Source organism: Miscanthus floridulus, chromosome 12 (genome assembly GCF_019320115.1).
Source record: "Miscanthus floridulus cultivar M001 chromosome 12, ASM1932011v1, whole genome shotgun sequence".
Classification (NCBI taxonomy): Eukaryota; Viridiplantae; Streptophyta; class Magnoliopsida; order Poales; family Poaceae; genus Miscanthus; species Miscanthus floridulus.
The window spans coordinates 46383073-46404592 of NC_089591.1; the positions used below are offsets into that span (position 1 = coordinate 46383073).

General features: G+C 43.1%; 1 protein-coding gene across 1 annotated transcript; it reads left to right on the forward strand.

Moving 5' to 3' along the window:
* Window positions 1-18958: 18958 nt before the first annotated feature.
* On the forward strand, window positions 18959-20047 carry LOC136498565 (NAC domain-containing protein 104-like). The gene is made up of 3 exons (XM_066494470.1): window positions 18959-19146; window positions 19286-19578; window positions 19693-20047. The coding sequence occupies exons 1-3, from the start codon at window positions 18981-18983 to the stop codon at window positions 19843-19845; spliced, it is 612 nt and encodes a 203-aa protein (XP_066350567.1). The 5' UTR covers window positions 18959-18980; the 3' UTR covers window positions 19846-20047.
* Window positions 20048-21520: the final 1473 nt, after the last annotated feature.

The window sequence follows — 21520 nt, forward strand, 5'->3', positions numbered from 1 at the left end:
CACTCTAGCGTCTAATTGAACTTTTCATCCTTTTGGAGTAGTCTGGTCATGGGTTTAGCTATCTTGGAAAAATCCAGAATGAAACGATGATAGTAGCCTACTAGCCCTAGAAAACTCCAAACTTCATGAACCGAAGTCAGGGCCTTCCAATCCATGACCTCTTATACATTAGATGGGTCTACAAAGATTCCATCTTCAGATAAGATATGACCCAAGAAAGGTACTTTCCTCAACCAGAATTCACAATTGCTAAATTTCACATATAATTTATGCTCCCTCAATCTAGACAAAACAACTCTCAGATGCTCTGCATAATCTGCCTCATTTTCTGAGTAAATCAAGATATCATCGATAAATGCAACCATGAACTTGTTGAGCTCAGGCATGAATACCGAATTCATCAAATACATGAAGTAGGCAGGAGCATTTGTTAGTTCAAAAGACATAACCAAATACTCGTACAAGCCGTACCTAGTGGAGAAAGCTATTTTAGGTACATCCTCTGGCCTAATCTTAATCTGATGATAGCCGGATCTCAAGTCAATCTTAGAGAATACCTTTGCTTTTGCTAGTTGATCAAACAAAATATCGATACAAGGCAAAGGATACTTATTATTAATGGTGACTACATTGAGCGGTCTATAATTCACACACATTCTCAAGGACTTGTCCTTCCTCTTTACAAATAAAGCTGGACATCCCCATGGAGATGAACTAGGTCGAATGAGACCTTTGTCCTAAAGTTCTTGTAGCTAAATTTTAAGTTCAGCTAACTCATTTGGTGGCATCCTATAGGGTCTTCTCGAGATAGGTGCTATACCTGGCACTAACTCAATCTTAAATTCCACCTCCCTATCTGGTGGTAAACCCAACAATTCATCTAGAAATACATCAGGAAATTTGCCAACCACTGGAATATCATAGAGGGTAGTGGCTTGGCTAGCACAAGACAAGTTTTGGAGATCAAAACTTCTGGGAAGTGGCACTAGAAAAGCACCCTCCCCCTTAGGTTCCCTCAACATGATTGTCTGAGTGGATATGTCAATGAGAACTCCTTGGTCACTCATCCAACTCATGCCTAAGATCACATCTATGGCTAATCCAGGCAATACTATCAGATCCATTGAGTACTCCTTCTCTTGTATCGAGATGAACACATCTCTGACTATTTGATTTGTAGAGATAGTAGCCCCAGCTGAACTTATACTATAACTATCCTTATTTACCTCAATTATTTTCTAATCATACTTAGATGCAAATGCTTGGCTCATAAATGAATGAGAAGCTCCAAAATCAAATAAAACAATGGCGGGATGTTTGTTAACAAGAAACAGACCGACGATGACAACTTCTCCCACAGGGATTTCTTCAATAGCTGTGTAATGCACGTATCCAGGACGTGCCTTTAGATTTGCCTGTTTCTGATTACCCTAGTTTTGATTGCCACCCTTTTTAGGATGGGGGCATTCCTTGGCCCAATGGCCCAACTAGTTATAGTTGAAGCATGGTTGATTGCTCCTTGGTCCTACTGAGCTTCCTTGCCCTCCATTTCCCTTGGGTAGGGCAATGGTGAATGCCCTATGGAATGTCTTCTAGGGGCGATTGGCCTAAGCTTTTGGCAAAGGGGGTCTAAACTTAGGCGCTGGTGGATGAAGCTATGGTCTAGCCGCCACTGGAGCTCTGGACTAGGAAGATCCTGAGGTGCCTGCCTCGGCTGCTCTCTTGCGGCCCTTCGCTGCTGCGTGTAAATTGTTCTAGTTCTCCAAGGTCAAGGCATCACTTACGAACTCATTGTATGTGGTACACCTTGAGTTGGCCATAGTCTTCATTAGCTTAGTGCCAAGGCCCCTCTTGAAGCTTTCTATCTTCTTTTCCTCCGTATCGACGAACCCTGGGTGTATTGGGACAAATTGTTGAAGGCATGCATGTACTCAGTAAGGGTCTTGGTCCCTTGTGTGAGTCTCATGAACTCAGTTGCTTTCATATGCATCAGCCCCGGGGGAATGTGATGTCCCCGAAAGGCTAACTTAAACTACTCCCATGCGACCTGTGAGTTGGCAGGTAGAGAGGATAGGAAATGGGTCCACCATATCCCTGCTGGTCCCTGCAGTTGGTGGGACACATATTCAGCCTTTAGATGCTCAGTAATCCTCAACAGATGGAACTTCTGCTCTATTGTGTTAAGCCACTCATCCGCCTAGAGTGGTTCTTTGGCCTCTTTGAAGATAGGAGGCTTGGTGTCTTGGAAATCCTTGAAAGGGTTGTATTGATTTGGCTCAGGCCCTTGATGTTGCTGATGGGCATGAGTAGTGTTCTGCTAATGAGGCATAGTGTATCCTCCATGGCTCTCTGATTACCTAGGAACTATGCGAAGAATTCATTCGCAGATGGTGACATTGGTGGTGGTAAGTCACCATCATTGCCACCTCGGCTGGTGCCTGCCCCAGCGCTAGTGTGAGTCATATGCAAAGTTGGAACAATAAGTGATTATTGGATGATGTCAAGAGATTGCAGATGAATTGTGTAATCATGCCAAACTGAAATTACTAGAGAGAATCTTAAATTCACACAATAAAATAGAGGCATAATCATCCATTCTCGCAACATGACATCACCAATTAGATCACTTATCATACTCGCAACACGTTAATATGCATGTCATAATTCACCAGTAAAACGAAACTGGAATTTCATCAAAGCTCAAACCATAGTGAGACAACATGCAAAGTGCCAATATTACACCAAAGTTAAATCACAAATACCAAACTTCAAGCTACAAGTCCATTACATGAATAACAAGGATACATCTAGCACTTTAACTAGTTACTAAGTGACTCTAATCTTCAGCGTGCTCGCTGTAGAGGTCGGAGATAGCATCGTCCTCATCCTCTAGCTCCACTTCTTCCTCCCAACCATCATCTTCGACCATATCTGGATCTTCTTGTTCCTCATCTAGGATCGGGTGCAGTTGGTTGTTCAGAAAATGCACCTCATGCTGAAGATCAACCACCACGTTCTAGGTCTATGCAAGCTGCTAGCGCAAATCCCTCTCGACATGATCTGGCTACATGGTTAGGGCTTTGGCTTTGTTTCATGCTGCTTCTGCTAGGGCTGCACGGTTGTTTGCTTAGATCCACTGGTGTGTATCTGTGAGTGCCTCGGCACGAGCAACCTCTAGCTACTCCCATAGTCCTGCTAGCACTGCCTAACCATCCGCTCTTGCCTCTTGGGTGGTAGCTCTCTGCTGATCAACTTGCTCCATTTGGGTGTGGAGATTTCCTAATGCTACATAAGCTTGATCGGTTTTCCATCGAGCCTCACTTGCTGCCTTTTTGTGCTTGCGCACACGCTTCCCTAGCTTTCGCTATGCAGCTTCGGCCCTCATGAGCCTATCCTTACAAGTGGTATACGACTCCTGCCAGAAGTCCCTGGTGTCCTGACAAGTATAGAACATCTTCATCACTGCAAACATTGCACTCATAGAGGGACTAGAACTGTCTACTTGCTCATCCTGGTCTCGGATTAATGTATTGTGGTTGGGATGTGCCCATACTGCTATAGATGGATCCACCCGAGGAAAAGTACTAGCATCACTGTTGGTAAGCTCATCCCTATGTTATTGACATATCTGATTCAGCACCTCAAAAGCCACTACAGGGGCAGCTTCCCAAGGAGTTCTTCCTTCAGATTCTGCCCTCCATTCCTGCCAGAAGGGTGCTTGGTTACGAGCTAGTATGGTCAGTTGTACTTCATACCATGGTTGTCCCTATAGGTATACTTCATTCCAGTAATAGAGGGGCGGTTCGTAATACTCCGCATAATGCAAGACTCTCCAAAGTAGGGCAGGGGTACCAAACATCAACAGGAAAGTCTCACTTCCAGCTGGTGCTGCCATCTATACCAACAACATGGTGCAACTCTTGTGAGACAACGTCATAATGGATAAGAGTTACATAACCAAGTAAGAAATCCATAAGGGGAGGAACAATGCAAGTGTAATAATAATGATTTATCATGATGCATGCATGTTCCGTACGTCCTCACAAACTTAGGAAAAAATTAAAACTTCTAACGGCATATACGGTGGCATACAAGCGTTCCCTCATATATAACGTAACTAGTCGGGCTACATGTTTCGCTGTTAGTGTACCTACACAAGAATTTTATTTCAGCCCAACCCCACAATTAAATACCTCCGTGTATATATATATATACTTCAGTATCAAAGCTAACTCTCCCCATAGACTACATGCTCACATCTTGCGGTCATGCCACTGTGATGATGAGTGGCATCTTACCTTGGGCGTAGAGGCATTTGATCCATACATTACTACTCAAGTGAATGGCATCCATACAATAGCACAATGTATGGATGACAAAATTAAAAACCCCCAAGTTAGTACTTAATTAGCCACCTAAAATCCTTAACTAGGTATAAAGGAAGTGATCACTAGCACACTGTAAATTCAAACTTTATTTTTAAACACCTATATATAGCTATAAGTTGCTATCTATAAGAGCCCAAGTACAATGGCAACCTGCAAGCGGTCGCACTGTCATACTTGAGCCCATATAAACCCGGTAGTCCATCGAGTACTGCGAAGGGTCTCGATTCAAGCAACATACAACCAAGATCGTACATGATTCAACATACATGTCACATATTACATAAAGTTCACAAATACAGTTCATCCATCAGAGTACGAATTAAGGTTATTACAAACCATGTTTAGGTAAGATAGTAGCGGAAGCAAATTAAAAGTTTAAAACCAACATCTGCAATATTGTTTAAATATAGTGCCAGCTCACGATCACACTTCGACAAAAGCATAAGAGAGGGATTAATAAGAGATGCTTGCCTAGGGCTTACTCCTCATCCACAGCGGGACAGAAGCAGTTCTTGTAATAGCTAAGATAAACTGTACCATCTGCAACAATGGGAATAAAACCCTGAGTACGAGAAGGTACTCAGCTAGACTTACCCGTCATAAACCAAAAATAAAGTAACTCCAAGGATTATGCAAGGCTTTATAAGTGGAGCTAGCTTGATAACATTTTGCATAAAAAGCCACTAATTCAGCTATACATTTTATAATTCGGTCATCAAGTTAATTATAGCTATTCATCTCTAGATTAGCATCTAACTGATGCCAAACATGTGGTATATCATTTAGTAGCATAATAATAGTAACCATAGCCAGTATAATAATTCCATGTTCATCATAACCATCATTCCGTAATACAGTTACTATGATGTTAGAGCTAGCCAAGTTTCTCACTGTCCGGGAGAGATGGCGATTCGAATCGATTTCAACCAGCTGGAAATTTATTTCTAACACAAACCCAGGCAGACCAGATCAACTGTCACCTTAGGTCACCTTTGGTATAACTCAGGTCCACATTTCATGAGTTCGCCTAGCGCCGCACAATCAGGGACAACCAGCTGCCAGGACATTCAGGCCCGGCCTACCCTTGGGCTTATGTCTAACTCCCCACACATCCTTACTACCATGCAGAGTGCGCACTCTAACAGAATGGGGCCTGGCCTAAGTTGAGCTACTCGGCTTTCGCGGTCGAAATGAGTTATCTGGCCAGCTAAGTGAGAGGCATGCGTTCAATCTTGTCAGAAGTGCCAACAACGGTACGGTCCTTAACCGGTATAGACGGAATCACATGTGTCAACCTACACATAGACTTCGCCCAGCCTCCAGTTACATTACCCTATGGTTCTATTCCATGATAGCAAATATAGCCAACTATGCTTTGGTATCCACCTATATCTCGCAGGTGACAGGAAATCACCCGACTTCTACCGGTCTAAACATGGCTAAGCATATATTCGATCCTGGACCTACATAGGGTTAAAGGTATATATATCTAGACAAGGTAGTTCTATGCATGAAGTGGTTTCAAATCAACTCTTATCACCTAATGCATCAGACATAAAAGACTCAAGTGATATTTTGTAAAACATGGGAGACTTAGAATGCTCTGGGGCTTGCCTTTGAGGAAAGATGTTGGCCTATGATCCGGGCACTTAGGGAGGTCCTCAAGAGTTTGCTCCTCTCCTTCTGGAGCTATGGCCTAAGGTGTCTCCTGCTGTTCCTCCTCTTCTTCTTCGTTGAACTCCAAAAGAGTTATCCCTTCGGACGATCCTATAGCATGAGCAGGAAATAAGATATCATGGATGCATATATAATGACATGTATGATATGATATGTTGTGATGAAATGCATCCTCATAAGTGTTTTCAATAGCATTGTATTAAGATGATAACAAGTTGCATCTTATTTTACCGAGTAGGTGCATATCTCTTCTCTAGTAACTAAACAAATTCTCATCTAAGCAATTTTCTGGACTGCAAGACAGTAGCCACTTGTTTTGACCATAACTGGAGTTATACACATCTAAATAATATGGTTGTAGACTTTCTGGAAATCTTATGAAATTTCCTACAACTTTATTTTAATTACTTAATGTGATTCAATAGTTATCTAAGTCAAACAATTCAATCATTCAAATCTATCTAGAGAGCAAGCCTTTCTGTTAGCAGAATTCTAACAACTATAATTCTTAAACCATAAGGTCTATGACTATGAAAATTTAACACAAGGTAGATAAGTAAGCTATCTATAACTTTCTATTAACAAGTTTCACATAAAAGGTCATTATCATTATAAAATTGTTACCACAATAGAAACTACACATGCAGTCATCTAGTTGAATTATAAAGCAATAATTAACTAGTTGCATACAACCAATTACTTCTAAGCCAAACTAATAACATCAATAGATCATATGCATCACAAGCACCACAGAAAACATCATGGTTAAATATAACTAATTTATTTATATTCATTTATTAATTTCCTTTGATAATAAGGTGATTTAAAGGATAAATATTTCTAGTGCTCACTAAATTCCAAGAAAATTGCAATAGGCTACACATGACGCTAACAGTCTACTGTACAAATTTCATATCATTTGGACAAGTATAGATACCTCTACAAAAATGACAAGTTACGTATGCTTATTTTAGCAAAAATAGTTTAGCATAGTGAAAAGTGTCGAACAGCAGATTTAATATTTTTCTTACTTTTCTCCTAGCATAAGAATACTGTGTAAAAATTTATATGATCATATGTTATGTATTTTTACCCCATTTAATTTCACTAGAAACTAGCAATTAATTAGGATTAAATATGAAGGCCATATTACAAATATGTTTATTGTAGGTTTAATATTTTTACTAGCAAGAGCATGTCAACACAAGATTAGCAAAATTGGGATCACAATTTTATCACCTTCCTAGCTCAAGTTATGCAATTTACAAGCTAGAAACTATTTTAAAAGCACTTATCTTGCTCAATTGAATTCTCTTAGAAAAATACACTAAACAGTAGGTTTCATATGTTTATTATATAGTACACTTCATTCCAAATCAAACAAAATTTGGTTCACCCCATTTGGACACTCCTAGCTCTAGATATGAATTTTTGAAGTTTGTAACTAAATCCGTGAAAAAATTAATAAAGAAAATCAAATTTCAAATCAGGCGCTACAGCTAGGTGCACCTGGTGTGTACACCCTGCTACGACTGACGACTAGGCCCATGGTCAACTCGGCCCCACACGACAGAGAGACAGAGCAGAGCACCGGCTTGACCAGTGAAAAGCTAGCCAATGGTGAGGTCATCGGCGATGAGGTCGGCACCAACATGTTCCCCATCCTATTCCACACCTATAGATACCCTCGGTTTGCTCGGAGGATCGCTAGAGCAAGCTCGCCGATGAGCATGGCGGCTCAGCGGCAGTGCGTAGTGGTGCTCCATCCATCCCTGGCGACGGCATGGCCAGGCGAGCGCTACTACGACATCTACAAACCCTAGCGAAGCTCTACGACGTCGATTAGGTCAAGGTGGAGCGGCGGTGAAGCTTGGCCGTGTGCATGGCGGCACGGTGATGTTCCGACGGGAAATGTGACGCAAGTGTGCATCCATATTCCCCGTGAGCTTCGCCGTTCTAATGCTAAACCCTAACACCTAACTGCGAGGGAGAATGGCGACCGGACAGGCACGGCCACGATGACATGCATGGCGGCGACGCTCTCGGCTCATGGCAGTGCGGCTCGTGTTCCGGCACCGGTGATGCAGTAGCAGCTCTACGAGCTATGGCTATAGCTTTTAGGACCTACGATGATGATGAATCAAGAGAGAGAGAGAGATTGGAGGAGCGGTGGATAGGGCTAGCCATGACAAGATCAAAGCTCGATGGTGCTCTGTGGCCATAACGGCAACGGCGACGTGCAATATGGCCTTACCATTGCTCGAATGGTGGTGCTAGCGACTCGGTGAGGTGAAGCACGTCAAAGCGGAGCTGTGGGTGAGATGGATTGGACGGTGGTGTGGTGTGGTTGACGTGCGAGCGCGACTAAGGCGCGCGGCAGCGACGGTGGCTTGCCTCGCTCGGTTTCGAGCGAGAGAGCGAGGCAAGGTGAGGCGAAGAGAGTGGGCGCGCATGGAGAGTGAGCGGGGACATGGCTCCCTTTGTTGTCCGTCCTGGCCTAACGTGCGGGCCCAACACTGGCGTACGGTGTCCACGCGGTGGACGCGGCCTATGGCCGGTCGGCCACGACATCGCACTGTCCCGGCCTGTTTCAGGCCTACAATAGACGACTGACAGAGCAAGTTCGTGTACATGTAACTCCCAAACGAGCTCGATTCAACCAACACTTCCCTAATACGAATTGTAGAGCTATCAGAGATCTACAACTTTGCTTAAATGAGTTTGGCCTAATTCGAGCTGGTTTACAAGTTACAATGCTCCAAAGTGGTGCACATTGAAACTGAAATCAGCTCGTGACTTAGCAATTTTTCTAAGTTTCAAAACAACATTTTGTTGATTTTTGTGAACCCTGCTTGACTAAGTTAGACACTGAATTAGCACATGACCCTTAAATAATGTTTGTTACTCATGACAAGAACTATTACTTTTATTTAGGTCACAAAGCCATGCAAGCCCTCTAAACTACTGTTCAACTTTAGTCAAACTAGCATCATGAAAATGACATTTCAAAGTAAGCCAACACTTAGAAGCAAAATTGGCTTAAGTCATGAATATAAACATTGTTCCATTTATCATCCTAGATGTGTCTAAGGTGTTTTCATGACCTCACAACCATTTCATACATTGGTCATACATGATTACAAGCATATGTAAGTATATAAGCAACATCACATGTGATAAAGAGAAGGTAAAAGAAATGAAACTTCATATGCTCATGCTCATGAACGCTTGGATGATGCTTGTGCTCATGAAATGCAAATGCCAAATGCAATGCTGAACACTGGGGTGTTACAACAAATACATTAGATATCTTCCAAACTCACTTTGGATCAAGCAACAAAGCAAGGAGATGAGTGGGAGGTGTTTTTGAGAGCTCACACAAGTGTTCGATCATTTATAATGCCAAGAGAAGGCCCCAAGGGCCGGTCAACCATTATTGATGCCATCAAATGGTCAAAGGATTGCCCGAAAACATATGAAAGAGGCAAGCCCTTCCTACCAAACCGGGACATCCAGCGCCTACCATTTGGAATGAGAAGGTTCCATGATTGGTACTTGCATGTTCTCCTAACGAGCATAGATCTCGTACAAGCATGCTTCCCCGTCGGCACATTTGGAAGCCCAGCCGAGAAAATTATCTTTGACTTCAATGACATGCAGACATGCTTTCACCGCAATGGAAATGAATCTAATTTGCACGTGGTGCCTATAAGTCCTTGCCCTCCCGATATGATATGAATGTGATATTTGGATTTTGTTATAACTAACCCATGCTGTGATTTGTAGAATGCAAGTGCATATTGTAAAACAAATGCCAAGTGTGAAAGCCGGGTATATAGACCCTCAAGCTATAGCACAAACAAACTTTAGTTACCCTAGATAGTGGAAATTGGATGCCAAAGAGCTAGCTGCTGGAAAGACCCTTCGAGAGAAAGAGGATATCCGTGCGAAGAAACTAAGGCAAGAGTCTCTTAAGGTTTCGGCATACATTGCCCTGGCTTTTAAAAATCTCCAACGCACTCTACTATATGGCTACGATACAACGTCAAGTAAGTTCAACTCTATACGTAAAGCTTTGTTCAATATATTTTATTCGATGCAAAAGAGCTTATCTAGTTCTATGATTAAATTCATGCAGCAACCACTGGATTTGTATAGGCGTCGATGTCGGGAGAAGCATGGCATGGGCCTTTGATTCAATAGATAGGGACCCGGTGACATACAAAGACTTCATATCGATTCTCAAGACGTATACATATCGACAATCATCATTAGCTTATATGTTTGTATACATACTTGTAACGTTCACTTTTGGATACTAACAAGTTGCATTTGCTAAAATAATTCTAACAGGACATTCAGGTTCTATGTCAATTAACATCACGGAAGGCATGATCCAATAAGTAAGGAAAGACTGGCTATAAAAACACTATGTGCGGTAAGTGTAACTTACTTTAGTACTCCATTACATGACTGTCAAAAGCATTACTTAACATTTCCATATGTAAAACACACAGTGCCCCAAGCAGAAGCCTGGGAGTGTACATTGTGGATACTATGTATATTCTATGATGAGTAATACCGGTGCCTACAGGAGACACCCCTTAAGGGTAAGTTTAAACCTCTTCACCCGTAGTATAAAAACTCTGCACATGATATGAAATACTAAACCGAAACTTGTTCTCTTGTAGTGGAAAGAAGAGAAAGAAATGAAAAGAGACCCATACAAGGATGACTAACTCTTAGATCTCGTCGGCGACCTTTGCAACTTCATATTGTACCAGATTGTACACGTCAAAGGCACCTACCATGACCGAAATTTTGACTTAGGTAGAAATCCTTAGTACCAACACGTTCGTGAGACTGAAAGGCTAGCTCTAGGCCATTGATAATAATGTGTATGAAATTTGACATTGGTCGTACCTTGTGGGACGGTTTGGACTTGTGGAACGAATTAGACTTGTGAATTTTGTCTATTTAATGATGGATTGTATATATTCTTGTGAATTGGACTTGTAATGGTAGTTTATATAATGCTCTTGTGCTTGTGGTCAGATTTGAATTATATATATATATATATATATATATATATATATATATATATATATATATATATATATATAGTCGAATTTGATTTTTTTTTGTGGAAAAATATACTGTAGGGACGGCTACAAACAAGTATTATAGGGGCGGCTGGTACTACAGCCGCCCCTATAAATTGATTTTGTAGAGGCGGTCTGGGAACCGCCCCTACAAATGCATGATTTGTAGAGACGGTATGGTAAGGGCGGCTGGTCGAGCCGCCTCTACAAAGCCTCACCAGCCGCCCCTAGAAACCATTCCTGTAGTAGTGGTAGTCACTAGATAGCATTCAAATTTGTGTGTTTGAAGTGCCCAAATTTTACAGGAAACACTTCAATCCCTATAGGAATAAGGGAAATCCTATCGTTCTAGATAGGCGGACATGTTATATCTGGTTACGTTCATGGATGAGATCTTGCTTGGTATAGCTTCGCTTCACTGGTGGATTAGTTTTTTTTTGTTTCGGTTCTTCGAGCAGCTCTATTGCTAGAGTTGAAAGTATTGTAGTGAAAGTGTCAAACATTTGGTAAAAAAGTTTCTCAGAGTAGATAAACAAATGGAATGTCCATAATGTCTTCTTTTTTTACTTTTTTATTTTCTTCCTTTATTTTTTCTCTTATCTCCTATTTCTCCTTCCCTCCACTCTCTCTCTTCCTTATCTACTCACGTTGTCTACCTCTGGTTGACCGCCCCTCACCCTAACGACTCCGCCCTATCTGCATCCGCCCTTGTGCCTCTATCCATCCTGCCTCTGCCCTAGCGTCTCCGTCCACTCTGTGCCTCACTCGCAGCAAGCAGGGGCATTTCAAGGAGGGCCCCCACACCCGGACCGGGCATTTTGAGGGAATTGTTTTTTTTTTCTTTCGTGGAGGCTTAAGGCTTTAGAGAACACAAATCATATGGATGAAGTGGTGTGGAGCAAAGGCCCTCGACCCCAATTTGGTAGGGGCGGAGTCATGGAGCTACCCGCGGAATGGCTCAGGGAGCGCTACCAAACTAGGCCGAAGTCGGTATTGAGTGGCTATCTTTGAGGGTGCATCCTTTTTAGGTTATGATTAGTGCACAGGCAGAGGCAGGCTTACCCCTACTCTAAGAAACATGACACATGCCTGCCGACTTGCCGATCGAGCTGAAACCAAAAGCTTAAAGATTTGCCTAGTTGCTGGCCCCGTGATTATCTTGTTGCACATTCCGGCCACAGGGGCTCATCAGGGACGACGCAGAAACAGAAGGATAGCTGCGTCATCAGTACGTCACCTGGGCCCATGGAAGGGTTAGGTCGCCCCACGTGTAGCTCTGCTGCCACCAGCAGCACCATGGCTGGGCTGCCCCAGCCAGTATCAAGTGGACCTATAGCCTAATCCTGCATGTCCTGCCGAAAAGGGGGGACACGGCATGCATAAAATGAAACATCCTTCCTCCCTAAAAGGAGAGGGCAGGGCATCAGTGTGTGCATGGGCTTGAGCACCATGAATGAAGTGACTGATCGAATGATTGTCTGTCATCCTTCCTCTTCGTTTATTTATTAAACTCCAGGACGACAGAGATCGAGCTGCTGCAGGTATACTTACTGGAAGATTCTGACGATCAGGAGGAGGATTATGATTATCCTTGCAATTAATTAATTAAGCCGCACCTGCACTAAGTTTAGCATCAGCATCTATCTTACCAACTGTTAGGGAGCACAGCACAGCACACACTACTGGTCCGTATATATATCATTGATCCATTGAAGCAAGGAGGGGTTGAACAACTCAGTACAATATTGACAAAGGGTGTGCTCGCTATCAGTGGAAAAGCCTTTTCCGTGCAAACGATGTGTGTCCCTTACCCATTGGCCTGGCGCTTACTTAGCAAGGCGGTATTTGCCAAAAGATTTGGACACACCAGCCAGGCCAGTGTAGGTGTAGGCATCGCCAGCAGCATCGCTGTCATAATCTATGGTGGTAAATTTCTCTGCCATACCCGGCCCAACCTGTTTCAAACTGACCATGGAGGCATGGGATACAAGGTAAACTTGAAAATGATGATTGATAAGCCTCTTTTTGACGCGGCGGTTTTTGCGAAAACAGGTATGTATAGAAAGGATGGGTGAAAAGGGCACATGGATCGGAAATGGAAGTTAAGTGGCTTCATGCCCAAGTGATGCTCCCTATGTACTTTCCCACAGCTCCACTGAACTCTCTGATACCTTTTTAGGGGTGTTTGGTTCCATCATGATCTCCTAAACTTTAGTCGTTGTCCCATCGGATGTTTGGACACATGCATGGAGTATTAAATATAGACTATTTACGAAACTAAATGCACAGATTGAGACTGTTTTACGAGACAAATTTTTAAGCCTAATTAGTCCATTATTTGACAATGTGGTGCTACAGTAAATATATGCTAATGATGGATTAATTATGCTTAATAAATTCGTCTCGCGGATTACTGACGGATTCTGTAATTTTTTTTATTAGTATCCGAATATCCTATGCGACATCTCCTAAACTTTAGTCACTAGATGTAAACACCCACTTAGTTTGATGGGTATGTTACGTGCGACAAGTGATAGTGTAGCAAAGCAATGGTCAAGAGGCATGCATGCTGGTTGTGACGCCTGCATGACATGAGTACTGTTGCAGCACTAACAAGATCCACTATAGGTATAGGGGTAGCAGCATATGGTCCATTTGTGCTGTTAAAATCTGGTGCAGGCCATGTTAAAATCAAGCTGTTAAAATCTGGTGCAGGCCATGTTTTCTCCGTACATGATGAAGTGACAAGAAGTTGAGCCTAGAGGCCCTAGACTATACCTTTCAAATGACTATACAGAGTACGAGTATAGCACTCAACTCCTTGGGTACAGTACTGAAATCTCAACCTCAAGTCGATTGCTTCAGAGTTACATGATGACGTTATTATACTGATGACTAGCTAGCTAGTTATCTTCAAATGCTAAACTTATTGATGAAGATCGCCTCCTTTATTTTACACACATAAAATGGCTGGCTAAATTATATCAAATAGATCGAGTACGGAACACCCAGAACAAAGTACATCATTTATAATAGGCCCAGATGGAGTTGACTGTTGAAGAATGTATCTACTATCATTAAGCCGGTTTCCTTTGGCCGCCAACCAGGCTATCCACGTCGCCTCCATTTCCTTCGCCCGTTCGATTCTGCGATCGACGCTCCGTATTCGCTCCGCCGCTCGCTACAGCGAATCACCCCCGCCACGAAACCACCGTCGCCTCTCCCCGACCCCGACGCCCTCCTCCTCTCCGCGCTCTCTCATCCGCGCCTCTTCCCTCGCCCTCATCTCTCACGGCGGCGGCTAGGGCAGGCCCCAGCGCGGCGGCCAGGCGAGGCCGCGGCCCGGCGGCCCCCAGGCACAGCGGTGCGGCAGAGCGGGCCGAGTGCTCCCCTCGGCACAGCTGTGCGGTGACTCGGGTGGGCCAGGGCGCACCCAGCACGCAGCGGCTCCGGCGTGAGCAGACGCAGGTGAAGGTGGCATTCTCTCCTTGCTCCTCCTCTCTTTCCCTCGCCGGTGCCCAGCGTCGATCTGTGTGATCTGTGCTTGTTGCCTTCTTTGCTGGGTCGATCCGGGGCCTCCATGGCCGGATCTGGTCGTTCCCCTAAGTCTGTGTAGAGCACCAAGCGTGAAGCTTTGGGGGCCTCCATGACCGGATCAGTCCTCCCGCACATGTGGCCATCCCTTTCGGGTTTTGGTTACCGTTGTTCCTCGCCCCTTCTTTCTGCGTCGTGCTTCTCGGCTTCCCCAGCCGTTGCTCGGTCCTCCTTGTTGCTATGGCTGTGTTTTACCTTGTGCCTTCGGTTCTTCCTGCATTACGCCTTATTGACCGCCGTGTTCCTCCCTCTGCTCGTGGATTGATGTTTGTTAGGGTTAGGCACTACAGTACGAGCCGCCGCCAGCCCGCGCCGTCTTTCATGTCTCAACCGCAGCCTTCCTGCGCTTGCCGTTCTGTTCTTTGCCATCCTGGTTTGCTTCCTTTTAATTTTCAGCTTTAATCTTTGGTTTCTCGGCGGCCTCCCCTTTTGCCTTTCATGCTCCGCCTGCGCGGCTCGATTTAGTGCTGTTTTAACCTTTGCCTTCGTTTGCAGGCTCCTCGACGGCCGGCCGGTTTGACGTCTTTCCGATGTTAGCATATTATGTAGGTAATTTGTTCCTGCTCCGGCTCTGCGCCCCCACGTTTGCCAGCTTCAAGATTTCTTTGCTTCCGTCCTACTGATTCGTTTGGTCGCAATGTCTGTTGCCGCGTCTGGACCATCTGCCGCCACATTGCAGCCACATAGAAATTGTGTTCCTGCTGGTCCACAGCATGCTAATTTTCCCCCCTTCAATATTGTATTTTCTATTACCTGAGTTGAAGTCTCTTTGTTTGTTCGAAAAATTAACTTGAGCAGCTCTATCCATTAGTTAAAATGGTTATAGGTACCAGCCTGGTATATTACTGTGCCTACAGATTCAAGCCTGCTCATGCATCAATGTATTGCATTTTGCTGTCATGGTTACCTCAAAAGAAAAGATGCTGTCCTTATTTTCAGACAATCCCCTAAACCTGCAGTTAAAAAACTCTTTTATCTTCCTCCATGCGTCGTGATATTATTTTCCCCCTAATGATTGAAAATTTTCAATTTCTAACTCTAGTCTAATATGTCATATGTGCAAGGTGATATTATTTTCCCTCTAATGAAATGAATGCTGCACATGGCTACTCAGTGGTGTACCTCTCACCTCTGTAGCACAAGAGAGTATGGCTACTGCATTTCCAGTCCTTCAGGTAATAAACCACACCCTTGTATATTGATGGTCTTTCTCAATATTTTTTCCTCCTCAATCCATTATTGCAGCCTTTATTTTCCTATTGCAATATATTTCTCAACCAATTGATATATTGTATCTGTTCAAAAGGGATCAACCACTTTGCCAGGTCGCTACCAATCGTACTATCAGAGTGGACAAGCAACATCTCATTTTTGAGGATTGAGGTGACACCTGATTTTCATAGAGCTAATTTTATACAAAAGTTCAATCAGACTGAAGCTCATTTGTCTTTATTGTCTTTATATTCAGTTCGTTCAATGGATTGTAACGTACAACACTGATAGAATTTCATGGGGGTGACCTGATCTTGATGGGGCTACTCATGGACAAAAGTTTCAGAGATACAACTCTGTTCAAATATGGAAATGGTATTTTTTCGACTCTTTAATTTGTTACGTTAATAAAATGCCAATGGGGCAGTCCATGAACAACAACTTTTCCTACTACCACATGTTTTGTTATGGTTCGGTCGTCTATTGTTTATGTTTTTTTTGCATGACTTAATTTGAATCTTTCATGTACCTATGTATGCCTTTTACCACCTTGGAAAATGGTAGAAAGCAAACTACACATGAGGTGGTTCAGGTTCTGTTCTTTTGGTGAGCTTCTTGCGGCTCAGGCAGTTTCCCCAGTCCGATATTTGTGTTGTTTTATTAGGTTTTCTTGGTCTGTTATTACTTCTGTGCTTAGTGCATTGATTCTCGAAAAAAAACTGTTACATGGTTCGGATGGTCTCTTGGAATTATTGGCAGGTTTGTTGGAACTATTGCATGTTGTTATGTCAGTATAGTAATTTGCAGGCTACAATCAAGGGCTGATAGATAGATCCGCTTATTTTCCTTCCTTTCCCCTTTTTTTAGGCATTCTATTTTTCCCTTATTTAATTTTGTTTTAAGCAATTTTTCCTCCTGCTATCCCATGCTAAAACTGCTGCCGTCCCTTCTCTCCTCCCCTTCCCCTTCTAAATTTCCTGGATGGTAAAGTAGCACATTTTGAAAAGCTATTTATAGTTAGACTAAAATAATATATAACTACAAGCAAAGATGGCTTAATTCCTTCCCTCCTCCCCTTCCCATCTTGAATTTCCTGGATCAAGGTAAAGTAGTACATTTTGAGAAGCTATTTATAGTTAAACTAAAATAATATATAACTACAGGCAAAGATGCCTTAATCTTGATTTATATATGCCATAGTCTTTTTTAGTAATATAATATGTCCACGACAGGGTTCCATCCCGTCTACATCAATTTGCTTGTCTCAGATAGTTTAGTTAATGTATTAGAGCATAATCCCCAAAGATCTGCTCTACATTTTAGCTAGCCAGCTTACCTTCTTAGTTAGTTGTTTTCTACTTAGAGTGCCAACTTGCATTACAGGATTGCAACTTGATTTTGGTTGCTCCCTCTTTCTGAATTTCCTTCCTGGGTTGCCAATTTACGTAGTTACTGATCATTTGAGATTCCTTAACCACTGGAATAGGATATAGTGGATAGTGAAAAAACTATAGATTCTAAAACACAGCAATTGATACTTTGAGATGTTTAGAATGGTGGGAACAAGCCACAGGAATCTGAGCAAGCATAGCAAGAGAGTGAGAGCAAAGATTCTTTCCCTTGGGTTGGAGTGGAGTTTTTATTTTCTATGTTTTGTGCTGCTATGATTTATTTCCCTTTGGAATGGAACTCAAATTTGCTTAAATGTATGAGCATTGTTACTCTCCAAGATTTCAGAATTTCATAATAGGCTCCATTCCAGTGCGAAATTCAGATATGTGTATGATCTGGAAATGTCGTGTCTATGATTACCACGCATAGAAAATGTCATGATTTCAAAAGTATACAGAGTAGATGTGTCCTACACCATATAAAAAATGCTCCAATCTTTCGGTTTATGTGCAAAGATTTGCCGACGCCTTAACCAGGTGATTTGCCGGCCTCGCGCGCGTAATGGACTGGTGCATATCATAGCTGCGTTGGAAAACAAGCTTCATCAAGTTACTATTTGCCTTATAATTGATCGACATATATTTATCTACATGTTGTCCAGCACACATCAACGTAACTGTAAGCAAGTCAAAGCTTCTGTCTAATCAGCACAATAATTTAATTGCAACTTCTTTTTTTTCAGACAACTTGCGCGCGCAACCGAAACATGCCAAAGCACTGATTTCAGATATGGACGAGCACAAGAAGAAACCAATCACCTGGTGTTACGTTCAATCGCGGTTTCTTGGGCAGCCACGATGTTTTGAAGTTGCATCTAATTAAAGTAGAACAGAAGCAATGTGGTGGTATGGCTCCAGTTCGCTTCACTGAAAAAATAAGCTGAAATACTTGTTCTGGCTGATTTGTTGTGAGAGAAAACACTATTCCTGGCTGAAAAGACAAGCCGAAAAGTACGAATCCAAGAACCTGAAAACGAAATGAAACTACAAATTAAATGTTCTATCTTGAGTAGTAGTAATATACACAGTATATGGTATCGAAGAGGAGTCAACGATAACACACGTTATAGAGAAGAGATGTTAATCCTCATTAAGTGCTCCCTTGACAGCATCATTGCTGAACAAGAACTGTTTCTCGCTCGTATAATCATCTTTTACCAATAAAATAAAGAGAATACACACAGAGCATGATGATGCACCACCAAGCATGCATGCATGCATACATCCATTGATGGCCTTCCATAGCACCGGATCGATCCTTCTCAACAGAACTGAACATCAAGGCAAGATATACTCCTCTCTCTTCATCCAACAGCATGCAGTCTTTGCAAGGCATGATTTAAAAAATGGAGAGGCCAAGAAACTAAAGCTGAACACTTGAGTTGCCAGGCTTCTGCCGCAGCCGCCTCAAAAACCTTTCGACGCTCCTTGAGATGCACGTCTCTCTCCCTCCCTATCTCCCAAACGCATACGGCGCCTATAAGTAGCGCTAAGCCATCACACTAAGCAAAGCACTCCTGCATCCATTATTCCAGCATCCTGCACCTCACCTCGCCATGGGGGGAGCTTCTAATTCTAACCTTCCTCCTGGCTTCCACTTCTTACCATCAGACGAAGAGCTCGTCGACCATTTCCTCCGCCGCAAAGCCTCGCTCCTCCCATGCCAGCCAGACATCGTCCCTACAGTGTGTATGAATCACTACGATCCATGGGAACTGAATGGTATGTATATATATGCATGTATATATCTGATTGATTCCAAACTAATGATATATATTCATTCTTGTCAGCATCACTATTTGGTGTGTGTGTGTGTGTGAGGGTCCTGATTGCTGGCAATAAATCTTCTTCTTTTTTCTAGGCAAAGCACTTGAGGCAGGTAACCAGTGGTACTTCTTCAGCCATGCGAAGCACAGCAGGGTCACACCAAACGGGTACTGGAGCTCTGTTTGTGCAGACGAGACGGTGAGCAGCGGTGGCTGTAGTGTCGGCCTGAAGAAGACACTTGTGTTCTCCACTGGAGAACCCTCTGAGGGGACCGAGACCAACTGGATCATGCATGAGTATCACTTACTGGATGGCATCAGGAAAGGGGTTAGCAGTAGTACTTCCTCAACTAATAATTCAAGCAAGAAATTGCATCACCCAAACACAGTAAGAGCTACATGCAGACATATGTTTGCTTTACTTCATCTAGCACTATTGTATTTGTACATAATACATATACATCCTAATAAGGGCAATAAAATGCTTGCATGATCATTGCAGGAGTCCAATAACTGGGTGATATGCCGAGTGTTTGATTCGACGACCGGTGGATCGCAAGTGAGCTGCCATGAGGAGGGCATGGAGCTTTCATGCTTAGATGAGGTGTTCCTATCCCTCGACGACTATGATGAAGTCAGTTTGTCAAATAATTAGAACCCTTATCACCAGAACTGGTAGTAGTATACTAGTAGGCCCCTACTATGCCAGAAGATCAAATGATCATTCCATAGGTGTTGTTTAGCATTAAACACTGTGTGTCTAAACCACAGAGATGTAATTATTCTCCGCATCAAAGGAGTCGAGGCACATGTAACATTGAGTTAGCAGCTTTATAGAAATATGTTATAGTGTGGATAATCCCCTATCCTAGAAGGTTGTTATGTTTGAGCATAAAAAGGTGATAACTATATCTCCGAGTGTCTCTCTATATTACAAAAAATATTACACAGCAGGTGGCCGGGTTGCCTTGCCTTTATGGGGAAATGGTACGGTGCTGCCATCAACTTGACAAACCAGTTACTGGATACACAGGTAGCCACTAACATTTGTAAATCTTTGTTGGTGGATTGCAGAGCATAGTGCACTGGCTTTATAGCTCACTAATATGGCTGTCACGCGTCCAGTTAGAAACTATGCTTAAAAAGGATGCTAGATTACTAGGAGAAACCTAACCTTGGAATGTGATTAGCTTATTAGTTGTCGATGTTTGACCACCGATAGCCTACCACGGGGGTACCCGGGGAAGTATTGTTCAGGGCTTCAGCATATGAAGAACTCGACGGTTAACGCAAGAGACAGTCGATTTATCCTGGTTCGGGCCCTCGGTCGATGATCGAGTAATAGCCCTATGTCCAGTCGGCGTTAGCCTTGCGTTGGATTGATTGTGTAGTGTTGTGTTGTTGTACTTCTGAACTCCCGATCTAAGGAGCCCTGCCCTCCTTTATATAGTCAAGAGGTCAGAGTCCTAGTCAGGTTTATAATTAGAGTTCCTAGTAGGATTACAGAATAATACTGCTACTAGGATTACATGCGAAGAATCCTAATTAGACTAGATCTTCTCCCTTCCTTGCGGGGTATCCTGTGGATCCCGCACCGACAAGCCCCTGAGCACTTCATGGTTGAGCTCTGGAAGTCTCGTCTTGTTTCTTCAGGTCTTTGCCAAGTAAGAACAAGCGTTGCCCGAGTACTTTCTTGAGCGAAAACCGTGTAGCGCTTCGTGAGATCTTCGAGTGGTGTGTGCTTTTTGAAAAAAGTACATCCATCTGGGTGTAGCCCCCAAGCCTCTTGCTATTTGGAACAAGGAGCTGGAGGATCTTGTCTTGAAATTACTCTGTTTCTTCGTTGAAGGTCAAAAAGAACTCGGATATGACTCGGTCCGGGTTCTTGGCAGTATTCTCTGGTAGTCTGTTGTTGTCAGATGTAGGTGTACGTTGGTGGTTGGGTGTAAATACTGCCCGTTCACGAGTTGTACAGTGCTAGCATATTCTTCCGCATATACTCGTCCTTGAGTACTATTCCTTCACGCCTGAGCCCTCTTTTATTGAGTTCTATCTTTTCACTGTGTCCTTTGTCAGGTCTGTGTCGTTGGTGCTCCCGGTCCATGTGCACCGCTCCTTTGGACTATAAATACCCTTCTGGTTTGCTGTTCCGATTTGTCGATCATTTTGTTGCTTGTTCTGAGGTCTCTGTAGTCATGAATATGATCGTTTATGAAGTAGAGCAGCCTCCGGGTGTGTTTTGTAGTCCTTGTATATCTTGTCGTAGCTGGAGGAAGTCTTGTGATAGGGATTAGAGGTAGACTAATCCCACAGCAGCATTGTGCCAGGAG